At 37.0% G+C, this 26,247-nt stretch overlaps 2 protein-coding genes across 2 annotated transcripts in view; both read right to left on the minus strand.

The window, feature by feature from the left end:
• Nucleotides 1-7,833: 7,833 nt before the first annotated feature.
• SecCl (Secretory chloride channel) overlaps nucleotides 7,834-26,247 on the minus strand; it is a 63,251-nt gene continuing 44,837 nt past the window's right edge. Inside the window, exons 2-7 of the mRNA XM_067789220.1 lie at nucleotides 14,422-14,549; nucleotides 13,959-14,357; nucleotides 13,739-13,897; nucleotides 10,704-10,859; nucleotides 8,539-8,906; nucleotides 7,834-8,459 (exon numbers count right to left, since the gene is read on the minus strand). Coding sequence (XP_067645321.1) covers nucleotides 8,187-8,459; nucleotides 8,539-8,906; nucleotides 10,704-10,859; nucleotides 13,739-13,897; nucleotides 13,959-14,357; nucleotides 14,422-14,549 — 1,483 coding nt within the window. The 3' untranslated portion in view covers nucleotides 7,834-8,186. The remainder of the gene's footprint in view (nucleotides 8,460-8,538; nucleotides 8,907-10,703; nucleotides 10,860-13,738; nucleotides 13,898-13,958; nucleotides 14,358-14,421; nucleotides 14,550-26,247) is intronic.
• LOC137253008 (heat shock protein 83-like) lies at nucleotides 16,111-17,268 on the minus strand. The gene has a single exon (XM_067789221.1). It carries the CDS (start codon nucleotides 17,251-17,253, stop codon nucleotides 16,171-16,173), a length of 1,083 nt encoding a protein of 360 aa, XP_067645322.1. The 5' UTR covers nucleotides 17,254-17,268; the 3' UTR covers nucleotides 16,111-16,170.

Here is a 26,247-nt window from a genome sequence, read left to right on the forward strand (position 1 = left end):
GTCAGTTATACTACGCTGAATAAGTTATTCAGTCTACTTGAACTGAAGTTTAGGCTGAGCTTGAACTGCTAATCTGGCAAAATTGAACTCTAGTTAACCTATCAGTTATTTGCGTTCGTTCGCAACTACGTCGAAAATATCCAACAAGCATTTGGGCTCGAGTACCATTACAGCTCATGTTGATCACTAGCATGCTTCTAAAGTTCATTCGAAACAGTGGCTCAACTTGAGAATAATGATATTCTCAAAAAAAAAAAAAAAACACGCGAACTTTTCATAAATTTAACCAAATAATTAAAAAAAAATTGTTTAGTTAAACGCTTTTATTTAATTGAAGCAGAGCCGCGAATAACGTTGTAAATGACAAAATCGTTTTTTTACAGGAAAGAAAAAAAAACGTTTTTTGGAGGCTTTGTGATTGTTTTTTGTTCCTGTATTGTTGGCTTGTGCAAAACAATGACATTAGTAACTTATATGAAAAAAATTGAGGAATTTCAATTTCGAATGACAAGTAAGCGGTCATTTTAAAACTTTTTTCAGTGGAAAACCGTTTAATATCCCAAGCGCGACAGCAGTTAAAAGGTTCTTCCATTATGCAGAGCATCTGTACTGATAGCTTTTAAAACGTTGTTCCACTGAGCAATACGGTTTGTAGGAACGGATTTAAAATGTTACTATCACAAAAAAAATATGTATTAGTTTGTTTTTTAAATAAAGAGTATATTATAGAATGCTTACAGTTTATTTATTTCATACAAAAAGTTAATTCGGCATCAAAACAAAAATGTGTTCAAAACAGAAATGAAAATATTCCAAAAACTGTGAATAAAGCTTGGTTTGATTTGAGCCCATTTACACAATAACTTTCCAACCTGTCTTTTTTGTTTACTTCCTTTTAAATATTAATTTCCGAGTGTTTTCACGGTCACTTTTACATAAAGAGGGCGAAAAACCATCGTGTAAGGGTGCTCTTTCAAGTAAGAGATTTATATACTATCTTTATTACTGCAGATCGATTTATAGAACTCTGCGTACTTCTCAGACTAATAGTCCTTCATTTAACCAACACTAAATTTTTGGCAATTGAAATAGCAACGACAATCACAAACCTAAATATAAACAATAAATAAAATAAAAATTACAGCAAGTGCACTTAAAACGTTTTTCCACATTACTTGTTCTGGAGCGTTTTTTGAGGGATACTTTTGTTTTTCCTGGTTGTATATGCATTTCCACTATTTCTTAACTTTTTGTTTTTAATATCTTTTCAATTTTTAACATTACATTTCCTTTTTGTACCTCTGTTACACTTATCAATTACCTGCGACAACTGCAATCGTATACTTTTGCGTGTAACTTACAACGTTCTTCCACGGACTGACTTCTTCTAATTGCTTTTTAATTACCCTTTAGTACGTAATTTTAACTTATTTGATGCTTTAGAGATGCAAGAGAGTAACAGTAACGGAAATCTGCAAAAAAAAAAAAAAAAACACATTTTGCAAAAATTGGCTTTTAAAACGTTATTCGCGGCTCCGCTTCAATTGTCTAATCAACGCCCTAGAATGATGAGGAGTGTGATAACTTGTACATAGGACCATCCTAATTATTTTCTAGCTTTTAGTATTATTATTTCTTCCTGTAAGTATTATTTTCAATAAAACCGTTTAACCCTTTCGCGCCTACTGGGACAATATGTTGTCCCAGCTGCATTCGAAATAAAATATCTTTTTCTTTGTGAAAGAAAACGTGTATCTGAAATGTCCCAATACAAGATTTGGGTTTTGTTTATAATAAAAATCCCTCACCATATAGTAAATATATGGCATTTGGTAGTATTGGTCAAGTCTGACACAGCATGGTTGGAAATTTCGCTGATCTGGCAGGACAAAAGTTGTCAGAAGTACGTATTTACCGTTAGCCAAGTTGTGTAAAGTAAAATGTGTGTATATTTTGCCAATTCTTGCTTGAATTTTGCCTAAAATATTTAAAAAATGTTCAGAATGGCGAGTTTTATACAAACTTTCAATTCGTGGGATATATTGTCCCAATATTTGTTTAATGTGGGATTTATTTATCCCAATGTTGTTTTAATAGATGTCGAAAAGGTAGTACACAGAAAAAGAGGTGGCAGACATATTGTGCGAAAGCTCCGACGATGAAGATTTTAGCCCTTCTGAGAGCAGCTATATGCCTTCGTCTGACGAAGAAAATATGACAGGAGCAGAAGAAGATGGCAGCGATGCTTCCTATTCTGAATCGGACGACGAAGAACAGCCGGAAGATAACTTAGGTGAATTTTCTCAAGAGCAAGAAGAACTATGTGAAAAAGACGCAAATGAAGCAGTTGCCGTTGCTACCTGGACCAACATAACAGAAAAGGTAAACTTTGAACCGAAATTTGAAATGCCTTTGGAAAGGGATCCGCAAGTTCTGGTAACTTTACCTCGAGGTTCTACCGGAGTTCGAGTCGCGACTTGTACGCGGTCAAAGTCGGTTCCAAATAAACTTTGATGGATGGAATATTGGCTACTCGTTGGATGGATTCCAAGGAAGTACCAGTAGTTTCGAACTGCCACAAACCAATAATATCCACCATAAACAGGAAACAAAAGGATGGTCAAAAGAAAGAAGTTGATTGTCCCTTAGCTATTGCGTACTATAACCGTATAATGGGCGACGTAGACCTGGCCGATCAAAAATCAGCAGTATACGATCTAAATCGAAAATCTCAGAGGTGGTGGAACATGCCTGCCAAATTTCATCATGATATCTTCAACGACTGCCAAATTACAGCTTGCAAAACTTTTAAATTACCTTCTTTTAAAAGTGGGCGGTGCCACGCCCATTGTCCAAAATTTTACCAATTTTATATTTTGCGTCATAAGGTCAACGCACCTACCAAGTTTCATCGTTTTAGCCGTCTTTGGTAATGAATTATCGCACTTTTTCGGTTTTTCGAAATTTTCGATATCGAAAAAGTGGGCGTGGTTGTCGTCCTATTTCATTCATTTTAAATAGCAATCTGTGATGAGCGCCCAGAAACCTACGTACCAAATTTCATCAAGATACCTCAAAATTTACTCAAGTTATCGTGTTTACGGGCGGACGGACATGGCTAAATGAATTTCTTTTTTCGCCCAGATCATTTTGATATATAGAAGTCTATATCTATCTCGATTAGTTTATGCCGTTACGGATTAGCGTTATGCGATCAAAGTTAATATACTCTGTGAGCTCTGCTCAGCTGAGTATAAAAATGTGTAGAAGGTGGCATCCAACTTTTTGCTGCAAATGGTACGCAAATTAAAACTTTTGGTACCAAAATACTTCAACTAGATCTTGGACTTCGCAAATCGTTTTCTTGGTTGTTTGTTGTAGCAGACGTTACTAAATGCATCATTGGGTCTGATTTCCTCAAACATTTTCATTTGTTGCCGGATTTAAAAATTGCAAATTAGTTGACGGAAAACCACTTTTGACAGCACCTGCTAAAATTTCTGTTGAGCCATCATTTTGTATAACAACAATTTTAAAAGACAACAGTGTCTATCATTCATTATTAGTAGAATTTCCTGAGAATCACAATGTAGCACTCTCGCAGTGCAGTAAAAATAATAACGTTTTTCATCATATTGAGACTACAGGTCCTCCAGTTCGGGCAAAAGTAAGACCACTGGATTCAAAACGTTTAGCTATTGCAAAAAGGGAGTTTAAGTTTATGTTAGACAATTATATTATTCGAGCATCAAAAAGCAGTTGGTCCAATCCTCTTCATATGGCTCCAAAAGCAAATGGAGAGTGGAGATCATGTGGCGACTATCGTTTGTTGAATAAAATAACCGTTCCAGATCGGTATCCTATTCCCTTCATCACAGATTACATACACTGTCTTCATGGACGCAAAGTTTTCTCGAAGTTAGATCTTATTCGGGCATACCATCAAGTGAATGTAAATCCGCAGGATATAGAGAAACGGCTATTATAACGCCGTTTGGTTAATGTGAATTTCTCAAAATGCACTTTGGATTGAGGAATGCTGCACAAAGTTTCCAACGCTTGATGGATGAGGTATGTCGTGGTTTAGACTTCGTTTTCGTATATATTGACGATGTCTGCGATGTTGCGTCTAACAACGAAGAGCAACATTTGCAACATTTGAGAATATTTTTTGAGCGATCTCGTGAGTTTGGCATGATCATCAATCCTGCGAAGTGTAAATTTGGAGTTCAAGAAATCTACTTTCTTAGTTTTCACATTTCATCTACATGAAGTACACCAACTGTAGACAAAGTGCAAGCAATTGCCAACTTTCCAAAACCACAAACAATTTCCGATTTGTGACGGTTTATTTGTATGTTGAATTTTTATCGACGTTTTCTACCTCAAGCAGGACAACATTAAGCCCCACTTAATGAATACCTAAAAGGTGCAGTAAAAAAGGACAAGTGACTCGTTCAATGGACAATTGAAGGTGAATATGCTTTTAACAAATGCAAAAATTTGATTGCAAATGCTACCCTTCTCGCTCATCCAGTTAGTGATGCAAAATAACACTTAAAGTTGATGCATCAAATCTTGCCATTGGATCAGTAGTGGAACAACAAGTTAATAGATTATGGCAACCCCTCGCTTTTTTCTCACGTAAGCTTAGCCCTACTGAATGCAAATACAGTACATATGCTCGAGGGTTATTAGCTGCTTACAATGCTGTAAAACACTTTCGTCATATTTTAGAAGGTCACGGTTTTACTCTTTTTACTGAACACAAACCACTTACATTTGCTTTTAATCAAAATCCTGCAAAAGCTTCATCTAGGCAATACAGAAACTTGGATTATATCGGCCAGTTTACTACGAATATTGTTCATATTGCTGGAGTGGACAATTCGGTTGCAGATGCGATGTCAAGGATAGATGAAGTTTCTATAATTGATTATATGCGACTCTCTGAGGCTCAGAAAACAGATGAAGATATACAAAAATTACTTCTGTCAACTGATTCTGGACTTAAATTAAAATTGGTACTATTACCAGGTTCTACAACGGAAATTTATTGTGTTGTATCTAAGTGTAAGCCCAGGCCTATACTTCCTACTAGTTTTCGACGACCTGTTTTTGACATGCTTCATAATCTTGCACATCCTGGTGTTAGAGCTATAAGGAAATTAATTGCAAATCGTTTTGTTTGGCCACAATTCAATAAGGACGTCAAGATCTGGACCAAACGTTGTTTACCTTGCCAGTCATCAAAAGTAAATAGGCACACTCATTCTGCAATTGGTGAGTTTCCTTTATCCTCAAAGCGTTTTTCAGGAGTACATTTGGATTTGGTTGGTCCTTTGCCACCATCTGAGGGTTTCACGTATCTATTAACGATTATATATCGTTTTTCGCGATGACCAGGGGTCCTATTCAGTAACTATGAGTTTTAAAATGTACATTTTTCTTTCATACAAATTATATGAAGAAAAAGTGTACATTTTTCTTTCATACAAATTATATGAAGAAAAAGTGTACATTTTAAAACTCATAGTTACTGAATAGGACCCCAGAAGCCATACCAATAACAGACATTACAGCGGAGACTGTAAGCAGAGCTTTTCTTGATGGTTGGATTGCAAGATTTGGATGTCCAAGTATAATTATTTGTGATCGTGGCCGTCAATTCACTTCGAAAACGTTTCATTACTTAGCTAGTTTTATTGAAGCTAAGATGCAGCACACTACATCTTTCCATCCAGAAAGTAACGGCATGGTTGAAAGGCTACATCGAACTTTAAAAGCTGCCCTGATTTGTCAAGCTAATTCGCAATGGTCAAAAAGTTTGCCTTTAGGACTGCTTGGTTTAAGAGCCTCCTACGATTTACAACCAGATTGACTGAATTTTTGTATGTGTGCGTGTCGGGTATTTGACGCTTGCCCCGCGACTATCAAATAAAAAGCCATCATTCAACATTTGCATTGAGAAACCGTAGCGTTCGGTCGTGAATATGTCGTCATCGGATGATGACTTTTTTTTACTTGCAACGACAGCAGTTTTATTAAATAATAAAAAAATTAATAAAAATTGTATTAAATAATATTAAAAGCTTTACATTCCATAAAGCTGGTAAACATTGATAATTTTCAATAAATTTTAATATGAATTGCTGATCTTCCGCGCACTTGTTCATTTTGAATGTCGACACAAACTAAATACAACACTGCTGTTTTGTTAATCACACCCCGCGACTATCAAATAAGCAAGCGTCAAATGAAAAAATCAAAAAATTTTTGATTTTCATCAACGTGTAGCCGACAACAAATACGTGTGTCACGAAGCCACCCGACTGCACTAACACACAAAATTCAGTCAATCTGGTTGTAAATGGCAGGAGGCTCTAAGGACAGTGTATAAAGATGATTTGTGTGCGTCAGTAGCTGAAATGGTATGTGGAGAAGCATCGCAAAATCCGGGCTAGTTTTTGGGAAATGTCACAAGTTCCGATGTCATATCCACTGAGTTTCTAGAACGCCTTAAAATAATAATACAAAATATTCAACCACAGCCTATTGCACATCCCACCCAGCATTTTTTGAAATTATTAATCATATTACAGGGATGCACCTTAACGTTAAGCTAATCGTTTATCAAAAAATTTCCACCGTTTCCGTTGAAACACTTCGAAATATTATCGATAAAGAAATTATCAAGATAAATTGTATCTCGTTTTTAACCGAAACGAAAAGCTTTCGTTAACGTTAAAAACGTTAACGAAAACGTGATACTTTATGTTTGAATTGTGCTGGCAATGCTATAGCCATGGTGAAGCCGTAAGGTGGCAACAACGAGCGCACATACACACACAAACTCTATGTAATTTGTTTGTGTAATTCGTTGGTGGTAATGTCAAAAATACTCTGAGAAATGTTCGTACTGTCAAAATTCATGAGAAAAGTTGCAATCAGCTTGGATAATGCTTTCACCTTTAATGACTCCGCCATCAATCAGCTTTGCCAGCATAGTTTGAAATTAATAATCAACATAAACGATTTGATTTCGTTTTGATATGGCAGAAAACGAAACGAAATCATTTCGTTAATTTGACGATCTTAACGTTAATAAACGAAACGAAATGACTTCGTTTCGTTTATTAACGTTGATTATCGTAACGAAATGATATCGTTTCGTTGGTTAAGCATGCCTGCTATAGACAGATTGAAACCGACATTTACGGAAGTACGCGATTTAAATGAAACCACTTACCAACAATCAATTGAGCAAAAAGAAATTCCATCACATGTTCCAAAAAGAAGAAAGTTCGCTTTTCGCTAGGTAGAGGGTATTGTAGCAACAACACTGTGCTTTTGAAATTCTTTCATAATTATAGTTAGTTGACATTGGTTTTTAATTGTAATATTTTTTCTTGCCATCAAATTTTTTCTTACATTGTCATATTGTAATTAAATAATTTATCGTGTAATTTTTAAATCGCTATAAAATTGAAATATTTTTTTATATATTGGTTTTGTTTTAATTTAAACAACGCGATAATATCAATGGTACTTCATTCCCCAAGTGGATTTATAAAATAAATGGGAAAAACTTCAAATTTTAAAAAAATGGGCGTGGCGTTATGTAGAAAAATAATTTATCTGAAACGAAATGTGCAATTGAAGCTGACGTTGAGTATATAATGTTCGGTTAAACCCGAACTTAAACACCTTTACTTGTTAATCATAACTTTTTGCTCATAGCTAGTTAAGCAACTTAAAAAATACAAATAAAGTTTTAGCTTTTTTTTCTACTGGAATATTATGTCAAGTATTGACAGTTTTAAAAATGTTGAATGAAAATAAAAGCTATTGAGATATATTAAATTAATCACGATACAAGCATTTCATTTTTATACTCAAATATTCCTCCTATCTGCTTTTATGATTTGAAATTTACAAAGGAAGGGTTAGAATCGATCCCTGTCCTATCTTAGTTGCTACTTATAGATATAAATTTATTGTTTCGCACATATGTACATACATACTTATGAAATAATATACGTAATACATAAATATAATTTAGTATATAAAGCTAACTTAAAAGTACTATTTGGCATAACAAAGTTGATGCGTTTTACTTAATGAATAGACAATACTTAAATGCTCGTGCTCGTCTCACATATACTAGAAATTTCGAACAGAAGTCATTAGAAACAATATACAAATGTCCAATAAAGCGCATTGAAAGCTAAAAACATAACCGGAAACAGAAATCGAGATCTTCTGTCGATCCACATGGCAATTTCTTGTGGCGTCATTGTGGTGAATGTTGTATGATCAGCTGGCATATCCAAGTCCCTACCTTGCGGATCAAAGCTGCCATTACTTGCTATATTAACAACATGGTCTGTGCAATTGCTATTACGTTCACTCGTTACGGAAGCATTATCCGCACACTCTGTGGTTATAATAGGCAAATTCTAAAGAGGATAATGATTTAATTAATACAATTACAAACATAAAAATAAATACAGAACGGAAATGGTAAATTATACTCACATGCACTGTTAGATAATTATTGAAACCTTTATTGGTGTTACCCTTCAAAACACTCTCTGTGCTCGATGTTATATTATCGAGACTCGAGCAGGAGCGCGTGCGTGATAGATTATTTGGATTCATGTCACGACGTGTTGGACGAGGTGTTAACGAAGCTTTAACAATATATTTACTATTCACCTTCTTCAGTTCCACATTCTCTTTGCGTCGCCAAATCGTATTAACGAAAGCAAATTCCACCATACTTCCAAAGATAAAGAATGTGCAGCCAAGAAACCAAATTTCAGACACTTTTATGTAACTGACTTTGGGCAAGGTTTTGGTTTGGGAAGATGATAATGTAATGAATGACAGCATTGTGCTGGTACCTGAAAATCAGAAGGACAGATATTAAAATAATGTGTAAAATAAATGTTACTCATACGCCCCGTACTAACAAAATACTTAAAAATATTTCCTTTAAACTCGTTGAGTGTTAAATTCACTTATAAATTGCAGGTTTCCGAAGCATCCTGGTACGCCTGAGTCATGTTAAACCTAACGTCGTGGCAAGAAGTGAAGAGGTCACTGAGGCCCGGAGGGTCCAATTGCCATAAGGCGCCTATCACTATTGATAGATGAGCATAAGTGAGCCCAATAATTTCAGCAGAAAACTTGTTATCCTCTTCTTGCCAGATGGGTCTCGCTTTTTTGCAAGAGAGACTGTCTGCGCAGCTTAGCTGACTCGCGGCTTATATCGCGTGACCTTCCCGCCCAACTTTGACCCATCCGTGAACTAGTTAATCAGTTCACTGCCGCAGATAAGTTCCATTCCCCACTCTTTTCTCGAGGGAATAACTGTTCTAAAGCTTGCGCAGGTGGAATTTGTTGGCGCACTATAGTCTGCCTTATCTGGGGTGATGTCAAAATTCGTAAGAATGCTGAAATGCTCCAGAATGCGGAAAGCCCATAACACATGTCTGAAAGCCTGATCAACGATCGGACCGCAGCCGGATTGGTTAAATATTCATCGGATATATGTTCGGCATGACATTGAACGCCTAGGTGGGTGTTGTTCCGCACGCACCGCTGATACCTGCCAGCGTTGTACGTTTACTGGTACTAAGATTTTGGTAATACTCGCCGTGCTAAGTGCGACCATTAGCTCGTAGAACAAAACCAGCTTGGCTTTAATATCATAAAGCTAGTTTACAACTTTTTGGTAGAGTCCCCAGCTCTTATTTATGTCACCTTGCAGCAGTACAAGCAAACGAAGCCTTCTTAGCTCTATGTCGAGGGCGTTCAGAAAATTTACCCATGGCAATGATTGCCAGTTCATCCGCTTAGGTAATCTTTCGGCAGCCACTGCTTTTAAGCTATACCAGAAGCTAGTTTACTACACCAAGCTAGAGTAGAGGATTTAGAACACCCGCCTGTGGTGTACCTTTACACACCTTCCCCTCGATCGTGGCTCCCCACTCCTTCGGTGCCAAGAAAGAGCAACTCCTTCGTGCCCTTTATTTGCTCTACAATTAAGCCGTTAGCGTTTATCTACTCTTACAGTACGCATGCTGTGATGTCGATAGTAACCCCCGAGGAATCCTGCCCAGTACGTAGAGATCAATAAGCCACTCTAAAGTTCTTAGGAGAAACGACAAGAGATTGACTGGTCTGAAGTCGTTAAATGATACTTGTGAGCTCTTACTGGCCCTTGGAATAAGAGCAGCCTGGGGCAAGTACCTTTTTCGTAAAGGCACCCCTATATGGCTTGATGAAATCCTCGTGAAAGCAAAAACATCATTGCCCTGTACGTAAAGCGATGAACGAGGCCTGGAAAAAGAAGGACAAAGACGTAGTAGTTGTGTGTGGAAATATCGTTCGATGGCAAGTACTATTGTTCATGTCTGTGGAGAAGACGAGGCTCTTCAACATAACATTTATCTGTGCCTGGGCAATTATAGCAGAAGCGGCCGATTTGCATAAAAAGTCTTTTTTTGATTGCATATTTGAATTAGTATGACTGATGGACAGTAAAAGTTTTAACAGAAGTTATGTAAGTCAAAGCGATGCTGGAGCTCTAGTAAACTTGTGTGTCACTAGTGGCGTCATATTCCCTGTTTGATACATTCTGAATTACTTATACTGACCCTATTTTGGTGTTAAATCGTGTGTAATTAAGTACTTACCTAACATAATTCGTGGTGGTGATTGATCGGCCTGCAACCAAAACGAAACCCACGAGATGGCGACTATCATCATTGAGGGTAAATAGTAATCCAATAGATAGAATCCAATTTCTCGATTAATATGAACAGTAAAGCTGATTGAGCTATAGTTTCCGGCTGAAAAAAATTAAAATTAAATTTTCAGAATTTCTTTGAATAACGCCTTGTATCAGAATTCGGTTTGAGAACTCCGCATCTCATCATAAATTCAAACTATTGAGCTGAAATGGGGCATTTACGAAACATTTTCAGATCCCATTTCTTTGGAAAGTAGTTAATGTCAGATTATCATAAAGGGCTAAGGAAATTTTCTCTGTCCTAGATTTTATGCTGTCGGCCGCTAAATTTCTGTTCTAGTATGAAATACCAATGATTTGTTACGAAGAATTCTTCAAGATGGTTGCTATTGTTGTTGTAGCAGTGCTTCGCCCATCCAATAGGTGCGACCGATCACAAATTGTCATCAATATTCTCTAACGGGAGTCCAAGGAAACTTACAGTTTCAACAGGGATGGCCCATAATGAGAGAGGTGTTAGGGGTGTTGGTTCCACATTACAATTAAAGAGATGGTTGGTGCCATGTGGGGACACATTGCAAGCGGGGAATACATTTTGTATATCGGGGTTGATTCTGGATAGGTAAGAGTTTAACCTGTTACAGTATCCAGATCGAAGTTGAGCTAGAGTGACTCGCGTTTCCATGGGGAGTATGCGTTCCTCTTCCGCAAGTTTTGGGTACTGTTCTTTGAGTACTGGATTCACCGGGCAATTCCTGGCATAAAGGTCCGACGCCTGTTTGTGGAGTTCGCTGAGGACCCGCTTGTGTTTTTTGGCTTTAGACGGCTGAGTTCTCAGGTGCCGTATTTCCTCATAATGCTTACGGAGATGATTCCTTAAGCTCCTGGGCGGTGTTGGCTCATCAATCAGATGTCTGTTGGATGCCCAGGTTTCTGGGTATTCAACAGGAACTGTTTGGTTAGCATCTCATTTCTCTCCCTGATGCGGAGTATTCTCACCTCATTTTGTAGGTGGTGTTCTGGGGACCTAAGAAGACAGACAGTGGCGGTTCTGAGAGCAGTATTTTGGCAGGCCTGTAGCTATTTCCAGTGAGTACTTTTTAGGCTTGGCGACCATATAGGGAACGCGTACCATGCAATCGGCTGGCCAATTGCTTGGTAAGTGGTAATGAGCATTTCTTTGTTTTTCCCAAGTACTTCCAGCAAGAGATTTGAGGATTTTATTACGGCTCCGTATTTTCGGTACAATTGCGGCTGCATGCTCACCAAAATGTAGATCCTGATCAAACGTCACACCCAAGAGTATGCGGTGTAGGACAGTCGGTAGCGTAGTGCCATCGACGTGGATGGTCAAAATGGTCGACATTTGGGACGTCCATTTTGTAAATAAGGTCGCGGAGAATTTAGTCGGTGATAATGCCAGGTTTCGCGAGGCGAAAAAACTGGATAGATCAGGGAGGTAGCTACATATTATGTTGCAAAGCTCATCGGGGCTGGGCCTGTGGCCATTATTTTGCAGTCATCGTCATAGGAAACGATAGTAACTCCTTCTGGTGGCGAAGGTAGCTTTGATATGTAGAAGTTAAACAAAAGTGGGGATAGGACCCTGTGGCACCCCTTGTTTAATTCTTCTTGGTTTTCATGTTTCGTTTATAAATTGCACCGATGCCTGGCGACGACTCAGATAATTTGCGGTCCACCTTTTAATACATGGGGGAAGGGTAGACCCTACCAGGTCTTGCAGTAACGTGCCATGGTTGACCGTATCTAAAGCTTTTAATAGGTCTAGCGCAACGAGTACTGTTCTATGGTGGGGGTTTTGATTTAAACCGCAATTTATCTGGGCGCTAATGGCATTTTTCGCGGTGGTGATGCTATGGAGTTTTCTGAAGTCATGCTGATGACAGGCTAGCTGCAAATTTGTTTGAAGTAGGGGAGCAAAATGGCTTCAAGCGTTTTAGCTACTGGCGATAGGAGAGATATCAGGCGATATGACTCTCCTATGTTAGCTGGTTTCCCAGGCTTTAGTAGTGGGACCTCCTTGGCCATTTCCCATTTTTCGGGAATGACAAAGGTGGAAAGAGATAGGTTGAAGACATGTGCTAAATATTTGAAACCCTCCTTCCCTAGGCTTTTAAGAATCGACATGGTTATGCCGTCTGGGACCACTGCTTTGGATGGTTTAGCATGACCGATGGCATCCTCAACCTCTTTGGCGGTGATGGTAATTGGACACGCGCTGAATTTATGTTTATGTGCGTGCCTGTTGGCCCTCCGTCTATCTTTGTCAAATTGTGAAGTACTACCTGTAACCCCTACAATCTCTTCAAGATGGTGATATGGTAAAATTGTGTCAAAACTTTCCCGAATTTAGGGAAATTCCTCTTATTTGAAACCTTCTGCTAACGTTCGAATCGCTAAACTGTTGAATAAATCACTCCAATATTCAGTATTGCAAACTGGCCTTTATTTAGATTACTTTGGGAGTAGTATTTCACAATTATACTTCGCAACCAATAGCGTGTTTAAATCAAAACTGATTACTCAGCTTGCGCTGCTTTTATACTCTCCGTTGCTTCATTCGAATATTTCTCCTAAGGTCTAGACATTTCACCTTCCAGAACTTTTGCATCTCCTGCTTGGTTACCATCTATATACATGTATATTTGTATTTTACGCGTAGATATGTATCTTTTCGTCGCCTTCTAGAGTGTGGCTGCTTTATTGTTATTGTGCATTTATTTAGTAGCAACTTTGTGATGCTAATATTCATCCCAATATGTACTAAGCTATGTAAAGCTAGTGACTTCCTTTCTGGGCTACATTTACTACAATTAAATAAACAGGACACAATTGGAGTAACTGTCATTCTACAATAGCTAAAAATAGGCACACGAAAAGAAGAAATATCCCTATGTCTGACTTCATGGGTTCAATTTTAGCCCTGTTTTTTGAAGGGACGTAGGATTTATTACTCACCAAAAGATCCATGCCTCAAATTGATCCCATCGGAATTAACAACCGATTCATTATACCAAAACCGTTGCATTGTATATTCGGTAAGATGCATTTCCGGATCAAAAGAAATTGGCGAATATGACTCCCACTTGAGCACCATTTCTGTTTGATTGTACATCCCTAAAAGAGTAATAATTATTTCCTATTTATGACCCCATGTCTATAGCTGAATTTCACTTACAACTTTCAATCACAGTTGAGCAAAATTGTTCATCAAATGGAAACTTCTTGAAATTCATATAACAGTAAAGTGTTGCCTGCAAACGTTCGGATAGTACAACATGCCCCTCTGGAGATATCGATGTTAGTACATCTTTTTCATCAGTGCCTAAAATACTGGAATCACGTTCATTTGCAAAAAATATATGAGGAAGCCAAAGACGTTCGCTTAAATGTTTCTGTCCAATAATGTTGTCGTTCCGTTTCAATTCCTTGTAAGAAAGTCGGCTGTCGTTGAAGCTTAACTGCAGTAGTGCATGCATTTTGAATTGTAGCAAATCCGAATTTAAATTTTGTAGAAAATAGACGTAGATGCGCGCCTTGACGGTTACAGGTAGACGTTCGCCATTCTGACCATACTCTGAAAATAAAACAAAATTAGTTGCAAACTTAAAATTTATAATCTTTAAGATTAACAAACTTACCAATTGGTCGCTCTAAGCGATCATAACGACAGACATGTGTTAGCCGCTGGATTAGTTGTGATTGTTGTAAGTTTGTGGCATTTGAGATCGGCGGACATTCCTCCTCCGCTTCAAAGAACTGAGACGCCCTAGAAGAAAAAGTAAGTATATTTTGTAGGGAAGAAATTGCAAATACTTCAATGTTCATCGATGCCCCCCTTTGTTTCTCTCTCTTCATCTCCTTATCTCGTATTCCATTTCTCTTTTGATACCATCGACCCTTAACATTAGTTATTTGCAAATTACTGGCTTATTATGAATTTAATGGTGGTACTCGGACTTATGGTCGGCGACCATAGTAGAAAGACGGAAAAACATCGAAGAAAGCAATGCTTGAGAAAAGATAAAGAGATTTGCTCGCGCTACAGCAAACGTTCGGATAATTTCGATCTATGCTTGGCCCCTAGCCATAATCCCGTCGCAAAGCTAGATCAAGGTCGTGCGCAAGGGAGGAGGTTTGGGGGTTCAAACTCCTCCACCCCTCCCTCCCCCCCCCCCCCCCCCCCTCCATGGGCTTACAACGACTGAATTTTTTTCATAAAAAGTGGTAGATGGAAGAGTGCATTTGTTGACTTATAGCCAATAAATATGGTAAATGTTTCTCTTTACTCCCGTTTCTATTAATTTTTATCGCAAAACTAGTCTTGACAATAACGGATGCTTACTATGAGCTTCCATATGCTCAAAACCCCCCATAGACCATTCCTGCGCACGCTCCTGAGCTAGATAAATAATTTTGCATGTAAATGCAACAACAACGATTTGAACCAGATAAATCCTCTGGTTCAATTTGTGAGCCAGATAATTTGTTAAATTCTTGCCTTTAATTTGGCAACGCTGCCTTTAATAAACCTACTTTTTCAAAAATAGATGACGCTGCTTGGCCTTTAGCCCACGCTCTGTGCTTCTAAAGTCTCTCAATGATCCAGAGCATTCTCGTGAGAATTGAGCGTGATACGGAACTAGAAAACTCACTGGATGATGGCTAATAGCTCTGAAATGGTGGATCGGATTGATGACATACGTGAACCAGCTTCAAATAGTACTCGTTAGATCCATAACTTAATAAATTTTTAGAAAACAATTTCTGCAGATGTATATAAGTACGTACGTAAGCGGAGGGGTGACTTAGTTTCAATGGCCAAAATTCCAATTGACCTTATGGCCACCCACATCAAATTACCAACAGATCGAAACGTAAATTTTCAAATGGTTTCAATGTAAATTATATTGACCTTATGACCAGTTGAAGTTGTCAATTGATGTTATTTCCGTTGACCTTATGTCACCCTACCGAACATACATAATTATTGCAGGCATGAACGTTTTGTTTATTTAATTAGTTCTTTTTTAGTTTTTTTCTAATTTCTTAACAAACAATAGAATTTCGTGTCATACATACTAAGTTCATTTAAATATTTACTTCAAAGCAATTTCACACATAAAACATAACTTCCCATTCAAATCCGTTTGGGTTATAAAAAGCAGCCGCATAAAACGCGACAAAAAAGATGAAAAATTAAAAATAAATCGGAAAGAAAAATATTCGGCAGTCAGAATTTATGAAAATGGTTGATGTGTATGTCATCTGCCGAATTGGAAGAATTCTACGCAAATTGAACGAACTTAAAAGTACATACGATTAGCAGCTACATAGTCTATACACATTCTAACATGGAACGTTTGTTTACAAAATTTAAATTAATGAGCTTAATCAACTTCTTCCATATGTGAAGCATCTTCTGTATCATCGGCCAATGGTGGCGCATCACCACCGCTTTGTGTATCTTCAGTGGCCATTGGTTCCTCCTCATCACTGCCAAGACCCAATTTGATCATACGATAAATGCGGGAAGCGTGCACTTGTGGACTGTCTAATGAGAAGCCTGACAACAATAACGCAGTTTCGAACAGCAATATAACTAAATCTTTAACAGCCTTATCATTTTTGTCTGCTTCAGCTTTTTGACGCAAAATTTCAATGATGGGATGTTCGGGATTGATTTCCAAATGCTTCTTTCCAGCCCTATTGTTTGAGGTATCACGCAAAGCTTGCGCCTTCATTATACGCTTCATGTTTGCTGACCAACCAAATTGTGACGTCACAATACAGCAAAGTGACTCAACCAAACGATTCGACAAGACTACCTTTTCAACTTTGTTATCCAAAATTGAGTTCATCAACTTACAAAGGCTCTCAAACTTAGCCTTATCTTCTTCGCGCTTCTTCTTTTCCGCTTCATCTTCGCGCAGCTCCAAACCTTCCTTCGTCACCGAAGTCAATTGCTTGCCTTTGTATTCTTTCAGATGCTGGATGACGTATTCATCAATTGGTTCAGTCATATAAATAACTTCAAAACCACGCGATTTAACACGTTCAACAAAAGCAGAATTACTCACTTGCTCTTTTAATTCGACGGTAATGAAATAGATGTGCTTCTGATTTTCCTTCATACGTGATATGTAATCGGCCAGTGAAGCGGCATCATCACCAGATGCAGATGTGTGATAACGTAGGAAATCGGCAAGTTTGGCTCGGTTGTTGCTGTCTTCATGTACTCCCAATTTCAAATTCTTTGCGAATTGGTCATAGAACTTCTTATACAATTCCTTGTCTTCGGTCAGTTCTTCAATCAGTTCCATGGTTTCCTTCACCAAATTCTTGCGTATAACCTTTAATACTTTGTTTTGTTGCAACATTTCACGTGAAATATTCAATGGCAAATCTTCAGAGTCGATCACTCCTTTGATGAAGTTCAAGTACTCGGATATGAGCTCCTCACATTTATCCATAATGAATATACGACGCACGTACAGCTTAATGTAATTACGCTTCTTTTGATTTTCGAATAAATCGGTGTGTACGGCGTGGTATGAAGAACAAGGCATGGAATTCTAACTGACCCTCCACAGAGAAATGCTTCACAGCTAAATGATCTTCCCAATTATTGGTGAGTGATTTGTAGAATTCACCATATTCTACCTGTGAGATATCATCTGGATTGCTTGTCCAAGTGGGTTTTGTTTTGTTTTGGCATCGTCGCAAAAGTTAAGATTCCTGCTATAAACACCAAGGGCATTTCTACGACCAATCTCACAATGCACAGAGGTAATGTTACATCTTTAGTACGATTGTTAATATGATTGCTAATATGAGGACATCTAGCTATAAAGGCGCTAAAACTATGGCAGGATAGTTCTCTCATTGACTTGGGAATTTTGTTTTGTCGAATTTTTAAGGAACCTGCAATATAGTCAAGAGACTTGAAGCTTGTCTCATATATAAGAACCCATGGAAAATGGAATATTTAGGATAAACAGTTCTTCTATATGGGCCAGGGATGGAGATATTTAGATATCTTTTGAAAAAAAAAACATTCAGAGCAGAGATTTCTTGCGTTCGATTTTTACTTAACTTCTCATTGAGCTACAAGCTTTAAGCCTCACATTTAATTCAGGTCGCCGAGATAATGCAATAAAAGGAAGACGAAATTACCAGACGCATACATTTGGAATCTTGATATCAGATTTAAATTACTTCTGAGGATTTAAATTCTAAAAAATTGGATTGAAGGCCAATGGTAGTGCAATACATGCGACAAAAAGCCTCGACAGAAGGCCGAATGGACTAGATATGTAGGAAAATCGTACGGAGCGCTTCTAACTTAGCGGTAAATTTTTGAAAGGTTTCCTATTGAGCTACGCACTTAGTATCTCATATATAGTTGAGAACCAGATGAACATTTTTTCAAAGGATAAATATGGGTGGCGCCCGAGGCGAGATGGTTAGAAATTTCATATCAAATTGGGAATATTGCAGCTAATTTTTAAATGACTTCTCGCAAATTTGTTCTGAGATCGCTAACAATGCAATATGTAGGCCCAAAAATATCGCTGGATGCGTGCGATTTAAGACATTTGGATATCGTACCAAAAAGGGAAAAGGGTCTAAGCTTGCGATGAATTTTTAACATACTTCCGATGATGCCTCACACATATATAGTTGAAAATACCGAGATAATGCAGCAAAAAGAGAAAGTATTTCGCTAAGTGACGCACGTACTAAGCTAATTAAAAAATTCTTAAGAAATTTAGATTCTTGCTATCAATTTTTCTTTAGATAGATACATAAAACTTGAAAGTTCTTCGCAAGCCAATGGCAGTGCAATACATCTCGCAAAACCTTGCGCTAGGGAGAAATCTAATCAAATTATTTGAAGAAATAGTACGGAAGAAGGGAATATTGTTCCTCATTATTGGATTCATTAATGGATTGGGGGTTTCCTAAGCGACCAAACTGCAGAGCCCTAGCCAAAACAAGTACCAATGTTATAAAATAACTCCTTCTTGGAAAATACTATGTTTCTGTGAGTATCCGGTGAAAAATATCCAGCATGAAAATTAATATTTTCTCGCACTAAAATACTTTTGCATATTTTTTTCGCAAATGAGAATGAGCAGAACAGTTTCAGGCTTGTAATAGTTGTTTAAGATATTGCATGTAGCTAATAAATAATTTAAATATGTACTGCCTTCGTTTGTTTTTGGTATGCATAATTATGTGGTTGTGAATGAAACTAATTTTGCGACATATTTTTTTTGTAATTCGCAACAATATGTCACAATAAACAAGCATCTGCATAGCGTTTAGAGCTGCTATCTACATCAGAGGTGCACCCTGCATGTTAGGGAACTAAGGTAGGAACGCCTGTCCATATCCCAAACCCGGCTTTTGCGCTGGACTTGGGGCCCGCCACTTAACAGCCATTTTAAATGGAATAAATACGTAGAAAATCGGTTTTGTAAATCTATTAATCTTTTAATATTATAAAATGAAGTACCCAAAAGGGACCGGTGAAAACTGCCAAAAGGCCAAGGCGAATTAAGTACCAGGTGTTGTTATCCCGACAGCTGATTGCTTCTTCTTGATTATTTTCCGTACAACGTCTTGTACTCCAATATGTCAGTCAATCGAAATCAATGAACATTTTTTTGGACTTGGCATTCCTTTGCACGGCGAATTGGTTGAATTCGTTTTGCCATCACCTTGTACAGATTCGCTTTGTGAACGGCTTGCCAATTTTCATAAAATTTTAAATAAACATAGATTTGAATCACGTAATAAAAAGATGATAAAAAAATTTTAACCCAGATAACCCTAAAAATTACTCAGGCGAAAACTTTTAATTTTTTTTTAGAAATTTGTGTTTAAAACCGCTATAGAATGAGACTGATACTTTAAAAAAAAAAAATTATTTTTAATATTTTAGAGGTGTCCTATATATAGCACATTAGGAATATAAGGGATAAAAACATATTTTTATTTATTGGAATGGAAGTTTACAAAATACTAGGTATATACCCCAAATAATGCATTTTACACATCTTGTAGTGGTTTTTTGATGACAATATCCACATCGGGTTTGTTTTTCCTGTGGCTCTACAAGATGATCCATACGGTCATAGCGAATCTCGGCTTCTTTTGGGCAACTTGGATGACCTTTTTAGTAGGTTGATTGCTTTCGATAGGTAGTCAGCAGCATGGTAGCCACTGCACGCCTAAAGCTCAGTTTGTAAAAATTGTCCGCCCTGTTCGCGATGTATAATCCAAGCGTTTTGGAGCGCCATATCAATGCAGTGGGCTAGCAAAGGCAGGTACTATTTGCCCCTCATTGAAGTTCTATACAAGCTTATATTTTGGTCAGAACGTTCTACTCCTCCCATTTTAGAGTTATACATGTAAATCAAATGCGGTTGTTCTACATATATAACGGTATATTATCGCCCGACTCATCGGATGAGCTTTCAGGCAAGGCTGCTATAGTGTTAACTACTTTGTACTCTTTACTTTAATTTTTAAAATAATTTTAATTGAGTTTTCGTGTTAACTTAAAATTTTGAATAACTTCAAAAAAAAAGAAAATTCTAATTAGTTGGAAAATATCTAAACTCAAAAATAAACAAAAATAATATTTTATACTTCAAATAAATAACATAATATTTTTAAGAAATAAATATTTAAATAAATGGTTAACCACCAAAGCTGCATTAAATTTTATTTCTGCTGGCGCTTGCAGTTGGGCAGATGGAAAATTATTTACGTCAAAAGCTTCATCAGGACCAGAATCTTCGTCGCTTGCATAAACTGGAGGAAACAAAACCACTTTATCGATGTCGCCAGTGTTTTCTTCACCATCTTCCAACAAAACAATAACGTCATGAAGCCAGAGACCCCTGCAAAACAATAGATCTTGTAGACACCTATCTTCCTAATGTAATATATGTAGGACACTAATATTTGCTCATTTTTACTACTACTTAATTTTCAATGTATTTAACTATAATTTTACACACTCGTTTATTTCTCTATAAATTTTTAATAAAAAAAAATATATTTGTTAAATTTCATCATATAAATTTTAACTCACTTTTGAAGTCGTATGTTATAATTTTGCATTTTTCAAAATTATTAATTTTCTGAATAAGACAACGAGCACTTCTCTCACTGAGGGACTGTAAACACTTACTAACGCTGTTGCGCAATTTCTACTGCATGCAAAAATACATTCCCGGGCCATCGGGCGCGTGCGTGAATCGACATGAAATTGGTGTCCTACATATAGTACATTAGGGTTATCTGGGTTAAGGACTACCTTTATATAAATGGACCAAAAAATATATGGCAATTTTTCCTTTAATACAGACATAGTCTTGTTGAATTTTGACTAAAAAACTTTAGTAATAGCTCTTGTAAAAGAATTTTGGGATTTTAAACTATAAAGGTGGAACGCAATCTTTCAATTTAAGGCAAACCATGTACTTGGGATTAACTAATTGATTATTTAAAATTTAAACACGCGCTCTACCTTTATAATTTTAAATCCCAAAATTCTTTTACAAGACCTATTGCTAAAGTTTTTTAGTCAAAATTCAACAAGACTATGTCTGTATTAAAAGAAAAATTGCCTTCTATTTTTTGGTCCATTTATACAAAGGTAGTCCTTAAAATTTTTTTATCATCTTTTTATTTTCAATTTTTAGTACTGCCTACAAAAAGCAATTGCAACTTTGATTAGTAATTTAAGTAATTCCTAAGTGAAAATTCTTATCTTTATTTATTTGTTCAAAATAGCAAGATTTAATAGAATTGCTGGAACACTGGCGAAAACAACAGAATTCCACCTCGCATCATAACAAAATCAATCCACCTCGTTTGTCAGCTACTTAATTTGCACAGCTGAAAATCGTGGTGAAATTCGCATACGCCTGAAAGTCTAAAAGAATCGTGGTGAAAGTCGCGTACACCTAAAAGTATGGAATGACGTGCATTGAGTTGGGCCTTCAACGAGTTGGAATTCTACAACGCCTGCAACACTCAGGAGGCTAGCCATGAAGGTATGGCCTAATCTCCTAAATAGTTCGACTTGTGCGTTACGTAGCTCAAATTTTTTGATCAAACATAGCACTGGCACCGAGTTTTAAACTATATTTCAGGTTTCAAGTCTCTAGATATCCAGGAAGTTAGTTAAAAATTGTTTGCAAGATTCCCAATTTAAAACTAGTTTTCTTAATATCTCGATCCATGCGCCACCTAGCGAAATTTTTTGATCAAATATTGCATTGTCAGCGGGTTCTGACTTACGGCCCAAGTTTCAAGTCTCTAGCTCACCGGGAAGTTACTTAAAATCGATCGCAAGATTCCCTGCGTTTTTCCAGGGATTTTCGTTTATCTCGATTCGTCTGTCACCTGGCTGCATTTTGCTTTCCACGAATTGTAGCGCCATCGACTCGAAAACTATGTGCCAAGTTTCAAGTCTCTGGATCACCCAGAAGTTAGCTAAAAGTCGATAGCAAAATTTCCATTTTAAAATTAATTTTATGTATATCTCGATCCGTGCGCCACCTAGCGGATTTTTTTTCACTTGCATTGTAATGTCTCCCAGATCTGAACTACGTTCTACGTATCAAGTGTCTAGCTCAACGGGAAGTTACCGAAAAAGACTTTTCCGTGGGTCTAAAATTCGTATGGAAATGAGGGGACAAACATGAAAGGGACTTAATGTAAAAGTAATGAAAATAATGAAAAAAATTTTTAAAGTTATGCAGGAAAGGAGTTATAGGGCTTCAAAATTCTACAGAAATACACACATACACCAATAATGGTGCTCTGACGTCCTTGCTGTGTTGTCTTTTTGCTTATCAATGCTGACAGATGTCTACATGTAAGGCGAATTCAGTACCAGGTGCTGTTATCCCAACAGCTGATTGCTTCTTCTTGATTATTTTCCATACAGTGCCTTGTACTTTAATATGTCAGTTAATCGAAATCAATGAACATTTTCTTTTGGACTTAACATTCTTTTGCACGGCTAATTGGTTGAATTCGTTTTGCCACCACCTGGTATGGATTCGCCTTGGACTACAAGTATACAGGCGTTGCGAAGAAAACGTCAATCAATTTTATTTAGCTACGCTTTACCATTTCGTAAGCAGTGTTCGCATCAAATACTTTTATTTCCCATTGAATATGACAAAAAAAAAAAAAATTACGAAATCCACTCACTGTCTGTATGCAGTCATTTATAAATCTAATAAAATAAAGTCGTTAATTTTAAACGCTCTATGTATGTATATGCTAATGTCATGCACTGTGACTAGGAGTGGGATTAAGACTGGGACTGCGACTGGGCCTTTGACTTGGACTTGGGCTGGGACTGGGAAAAGGGGATGGAGAATAATGAAAAGAACTAGAGAAAAGAGGGAAGGAGAAAAAGACTGAGAAAGAGATAGAGTAAGACGGAGATAGAAAGATAGGGATAGATGGAGCGGAAAACAAGTGACTGAAAAGACGGAGAAGGAGAAAGAAATGTAGAAAAAATAAAGGCAGAGGTAGGAGTTAATAAAAGGATAGGAAAAGAGGAAGAGAGGGGGAGGGAGAATAAGAGGTAAAAACTTCTTCTTTCTAATTGAAAAAACTCGATGCTGATTTGCACGGGGTGTGAACCCAGGATATTCGGTATGATAGGCGGACAATCCTACCACCTCACTACGGCGGCCCCAGGTGTGAATTAGGGCGTGAGTCATTTTTTGCCATCCCTATCAATCACAAATTAAATCCAGTCGTTTTCGTTCATTTTTTGTCTTCTGCACAAGTTTATATAGTCTATTTAGTACAGCCTTGGTAAAAAATAAAGTCTGTTTATTGTCAATATTTAAACTAAAAACATATTTGTTCTGAATATGCAAATGAAATGAAATGTTGATATAAACTGTCAATTTTATTGACATAAAAATAACTTGAGCAGTGACGGAGTTACTGTTATGAAAATTCAGTTGACAAACGTGCTGTGCAAATATTTGTTTGAAAAGTTTATAATGACGTACATGCCCACCAAAAAATTTGCCCCTTATATGAATTGGTATGAGTACTACTTCGGCTGATTATTACTTGTGTTTGTGAGTATCTCTTTGTTGCCTTGTATATATGCGTGTAAATGATGATTGATTTGTTTAGAGTGGCAGCTTGCTTTATTGTTGTTGTGCCTTTATTTACTTAGTATCAGCTTAGAGATGCTAGTATCAGCTTAGAGATGCTAATATTCGTCACAATAGGTTTTGTATTTAACAAGTAGTATTTGTCACTATTTGGCATATGTCATTAATCCGATTCTCCATTTCAGTGCTATTGTGATTTAAAAAATGAGTTTCGAGCACAGTAAACAAGCTGTTGACTTTTGTGTTATCACCTTGGAAAAGATTTTTCTCAACACCCCCTCAACTCGATATCCAATGTAGGATAGCAACTGGCGATAGGTGCTGGATATTCAATGGGGAATAATTTGAGCATGACGTTGGAGATCAATTTGAGAACTATAGGCTAGGTTGGTTAAGTTGAACTGGCCGGTCCATGAGGACCTCACATATACTGACTGAGTCCGTAGTGTTACCAGAAGTTTGTTTTAACGACCAAACTGAAAACCCCTATCAAAAACAATGACCATGTTATAAAATAACTCCGTCCTCTTGGAAAATACTAGAAGCTTCCTAGGATTTAAGCCACTTGCTGCTTCTAGATCTGACAGCTGTATCACTCCTAATAGCTGGAGTCTTAGCCTGGCAAGTGCAGGGCACGAGCACAGAACGTGCTCGATCGTTTCCTCCTCCAACCCGCACTTCCTACATCTGCTATCACTGACCAAGCCTAATTTAAAGGCATGTGACGCCAGAAGGCAGTGTCCATTCAGAATACCCGTCATGAGTCTACAGTCCTCTCTTTTTAATGATAGAAGCAACTTTGTTAGTCTAAGGTTGTAAGACCTACACATAATCTTCGACACTTTACAACCCCGCGCTTGAACCCACACCTTTCCCGCTTGGCCGATCATGTGCACCTCTCGCCTTCGCTTAATCTCGTTCAGTCTAATTGGGACGTCTACGGAGCAAGCTTCAAGGGATGCGCCCTTTTTAGCTAGTTCGTCCGCTTTTTCATTCCCATTTATTCCCATATGCCCTGGGACCCAATATAGATGTATGCTTCTCCCTGTCCCGATTCTCTCCAGAGACTGCTTGCACTCTAACACGCATTTAGATGTTGTGCTGTGCGAGATTGTTACCTTAATTGCTGCTTGACTGTCAATATAAAAGTTAACACGGTTGCAACTTAAGCTATTTTGAGAACTATAAATTTAGCAAAATATTTAAAGGTTAGATAGTTATGGTGCTGGGAGAGAGTCTCTCTCATCGAAGCTCTGTAAATCTGTGACACAGATATCAATTCTACACTTAAATTATTATTTTTTTTCTAAAATGGAAATAATTTTTCGCCATAGGAATTTCTTCTCAAAACAAACAAATTTTTCTAAGAACAAAAGAAAAACCTAGTATATAGGCATAGACATTTTTTTTATCAATATCAAAACTCTTATAATAAATTAGGGAAATATTTTTGGTAATTGTGCAATTTATTGTACCCACCGAAATTTGAGCCTTTTTTTTCGAGTGAGGTATCAAAAGACGCGCATTCACGTCTAGATTAAGAATCCGAAAACGGAAGTTAACTTTTCTTACCCGTTTAAAAGTTATCCGCGAAAAACTGGTTTGTGTGATACATATTGTTCCCGCACGTTTACAATCTTTCAAGCGCACACATCACTTCACTTTTTATATTTAGTATATTGACATAATCTAACTTGCACGAATTAACGAAAAAATTATGTTAAATTTCACTAATTTACTTATAAAATACCAAAGCAAATATTGCAACAAATTTCTGTCTTGGACTTGGCATGGCGTAACCCAGGGTTATCTTTTATAAGCGCGGCCGAAGGCCGCCTATGCTGAAAGGTGTTCTACCGCAGAATTACTGTGCATGGCCACCAAAAAAGAGCTTTTTCAAATTTTTGGTAAATAGAGACTAGAAAAGTTAAAGATATATATACATCATGAAAGGTATTTTTATAAGTTATTTTTAATTTTTTAATTTTTGAAATCCATCCACTAGTTTCGGAGATATTTTGATTTGAAAAGTTCATAATTTTGAAATGGAATTATCCCCAAACCTTTCATTTGCACCAAAAAAGAAATATACCGTTGGAATCAGCATACAAATTTTTATAAAGTCCGATTTTTAATTTTTTTTTTTTTTTTTTTTTTGACAAATGTATGTATTCTGCACTTGTTCCAAAATGAAAATTCCAAATATTTGCCAGCATCTCTTTATTTCGATAAATTGAAGACGTATTCTTTTCTATTTTAATATATTAAATTGCAACATATTCAGTAAATTAC

Source organism: Eurosta solidaginis, chromosome 5 (genome assembly GCF_040869045.1).
Source record: "Eurosta solidaginis isolate ZX-2024a chromosome 5, ASM4086904v1, whole genome shotgun sequence".
NCBI classification, from domain to species: domain Eukaryota; kingdom Metazoa; phylum Arthropoda; class Insecta; order Diptera; family Tephritidae; genus Eurosta; species Eurosta solidaginis.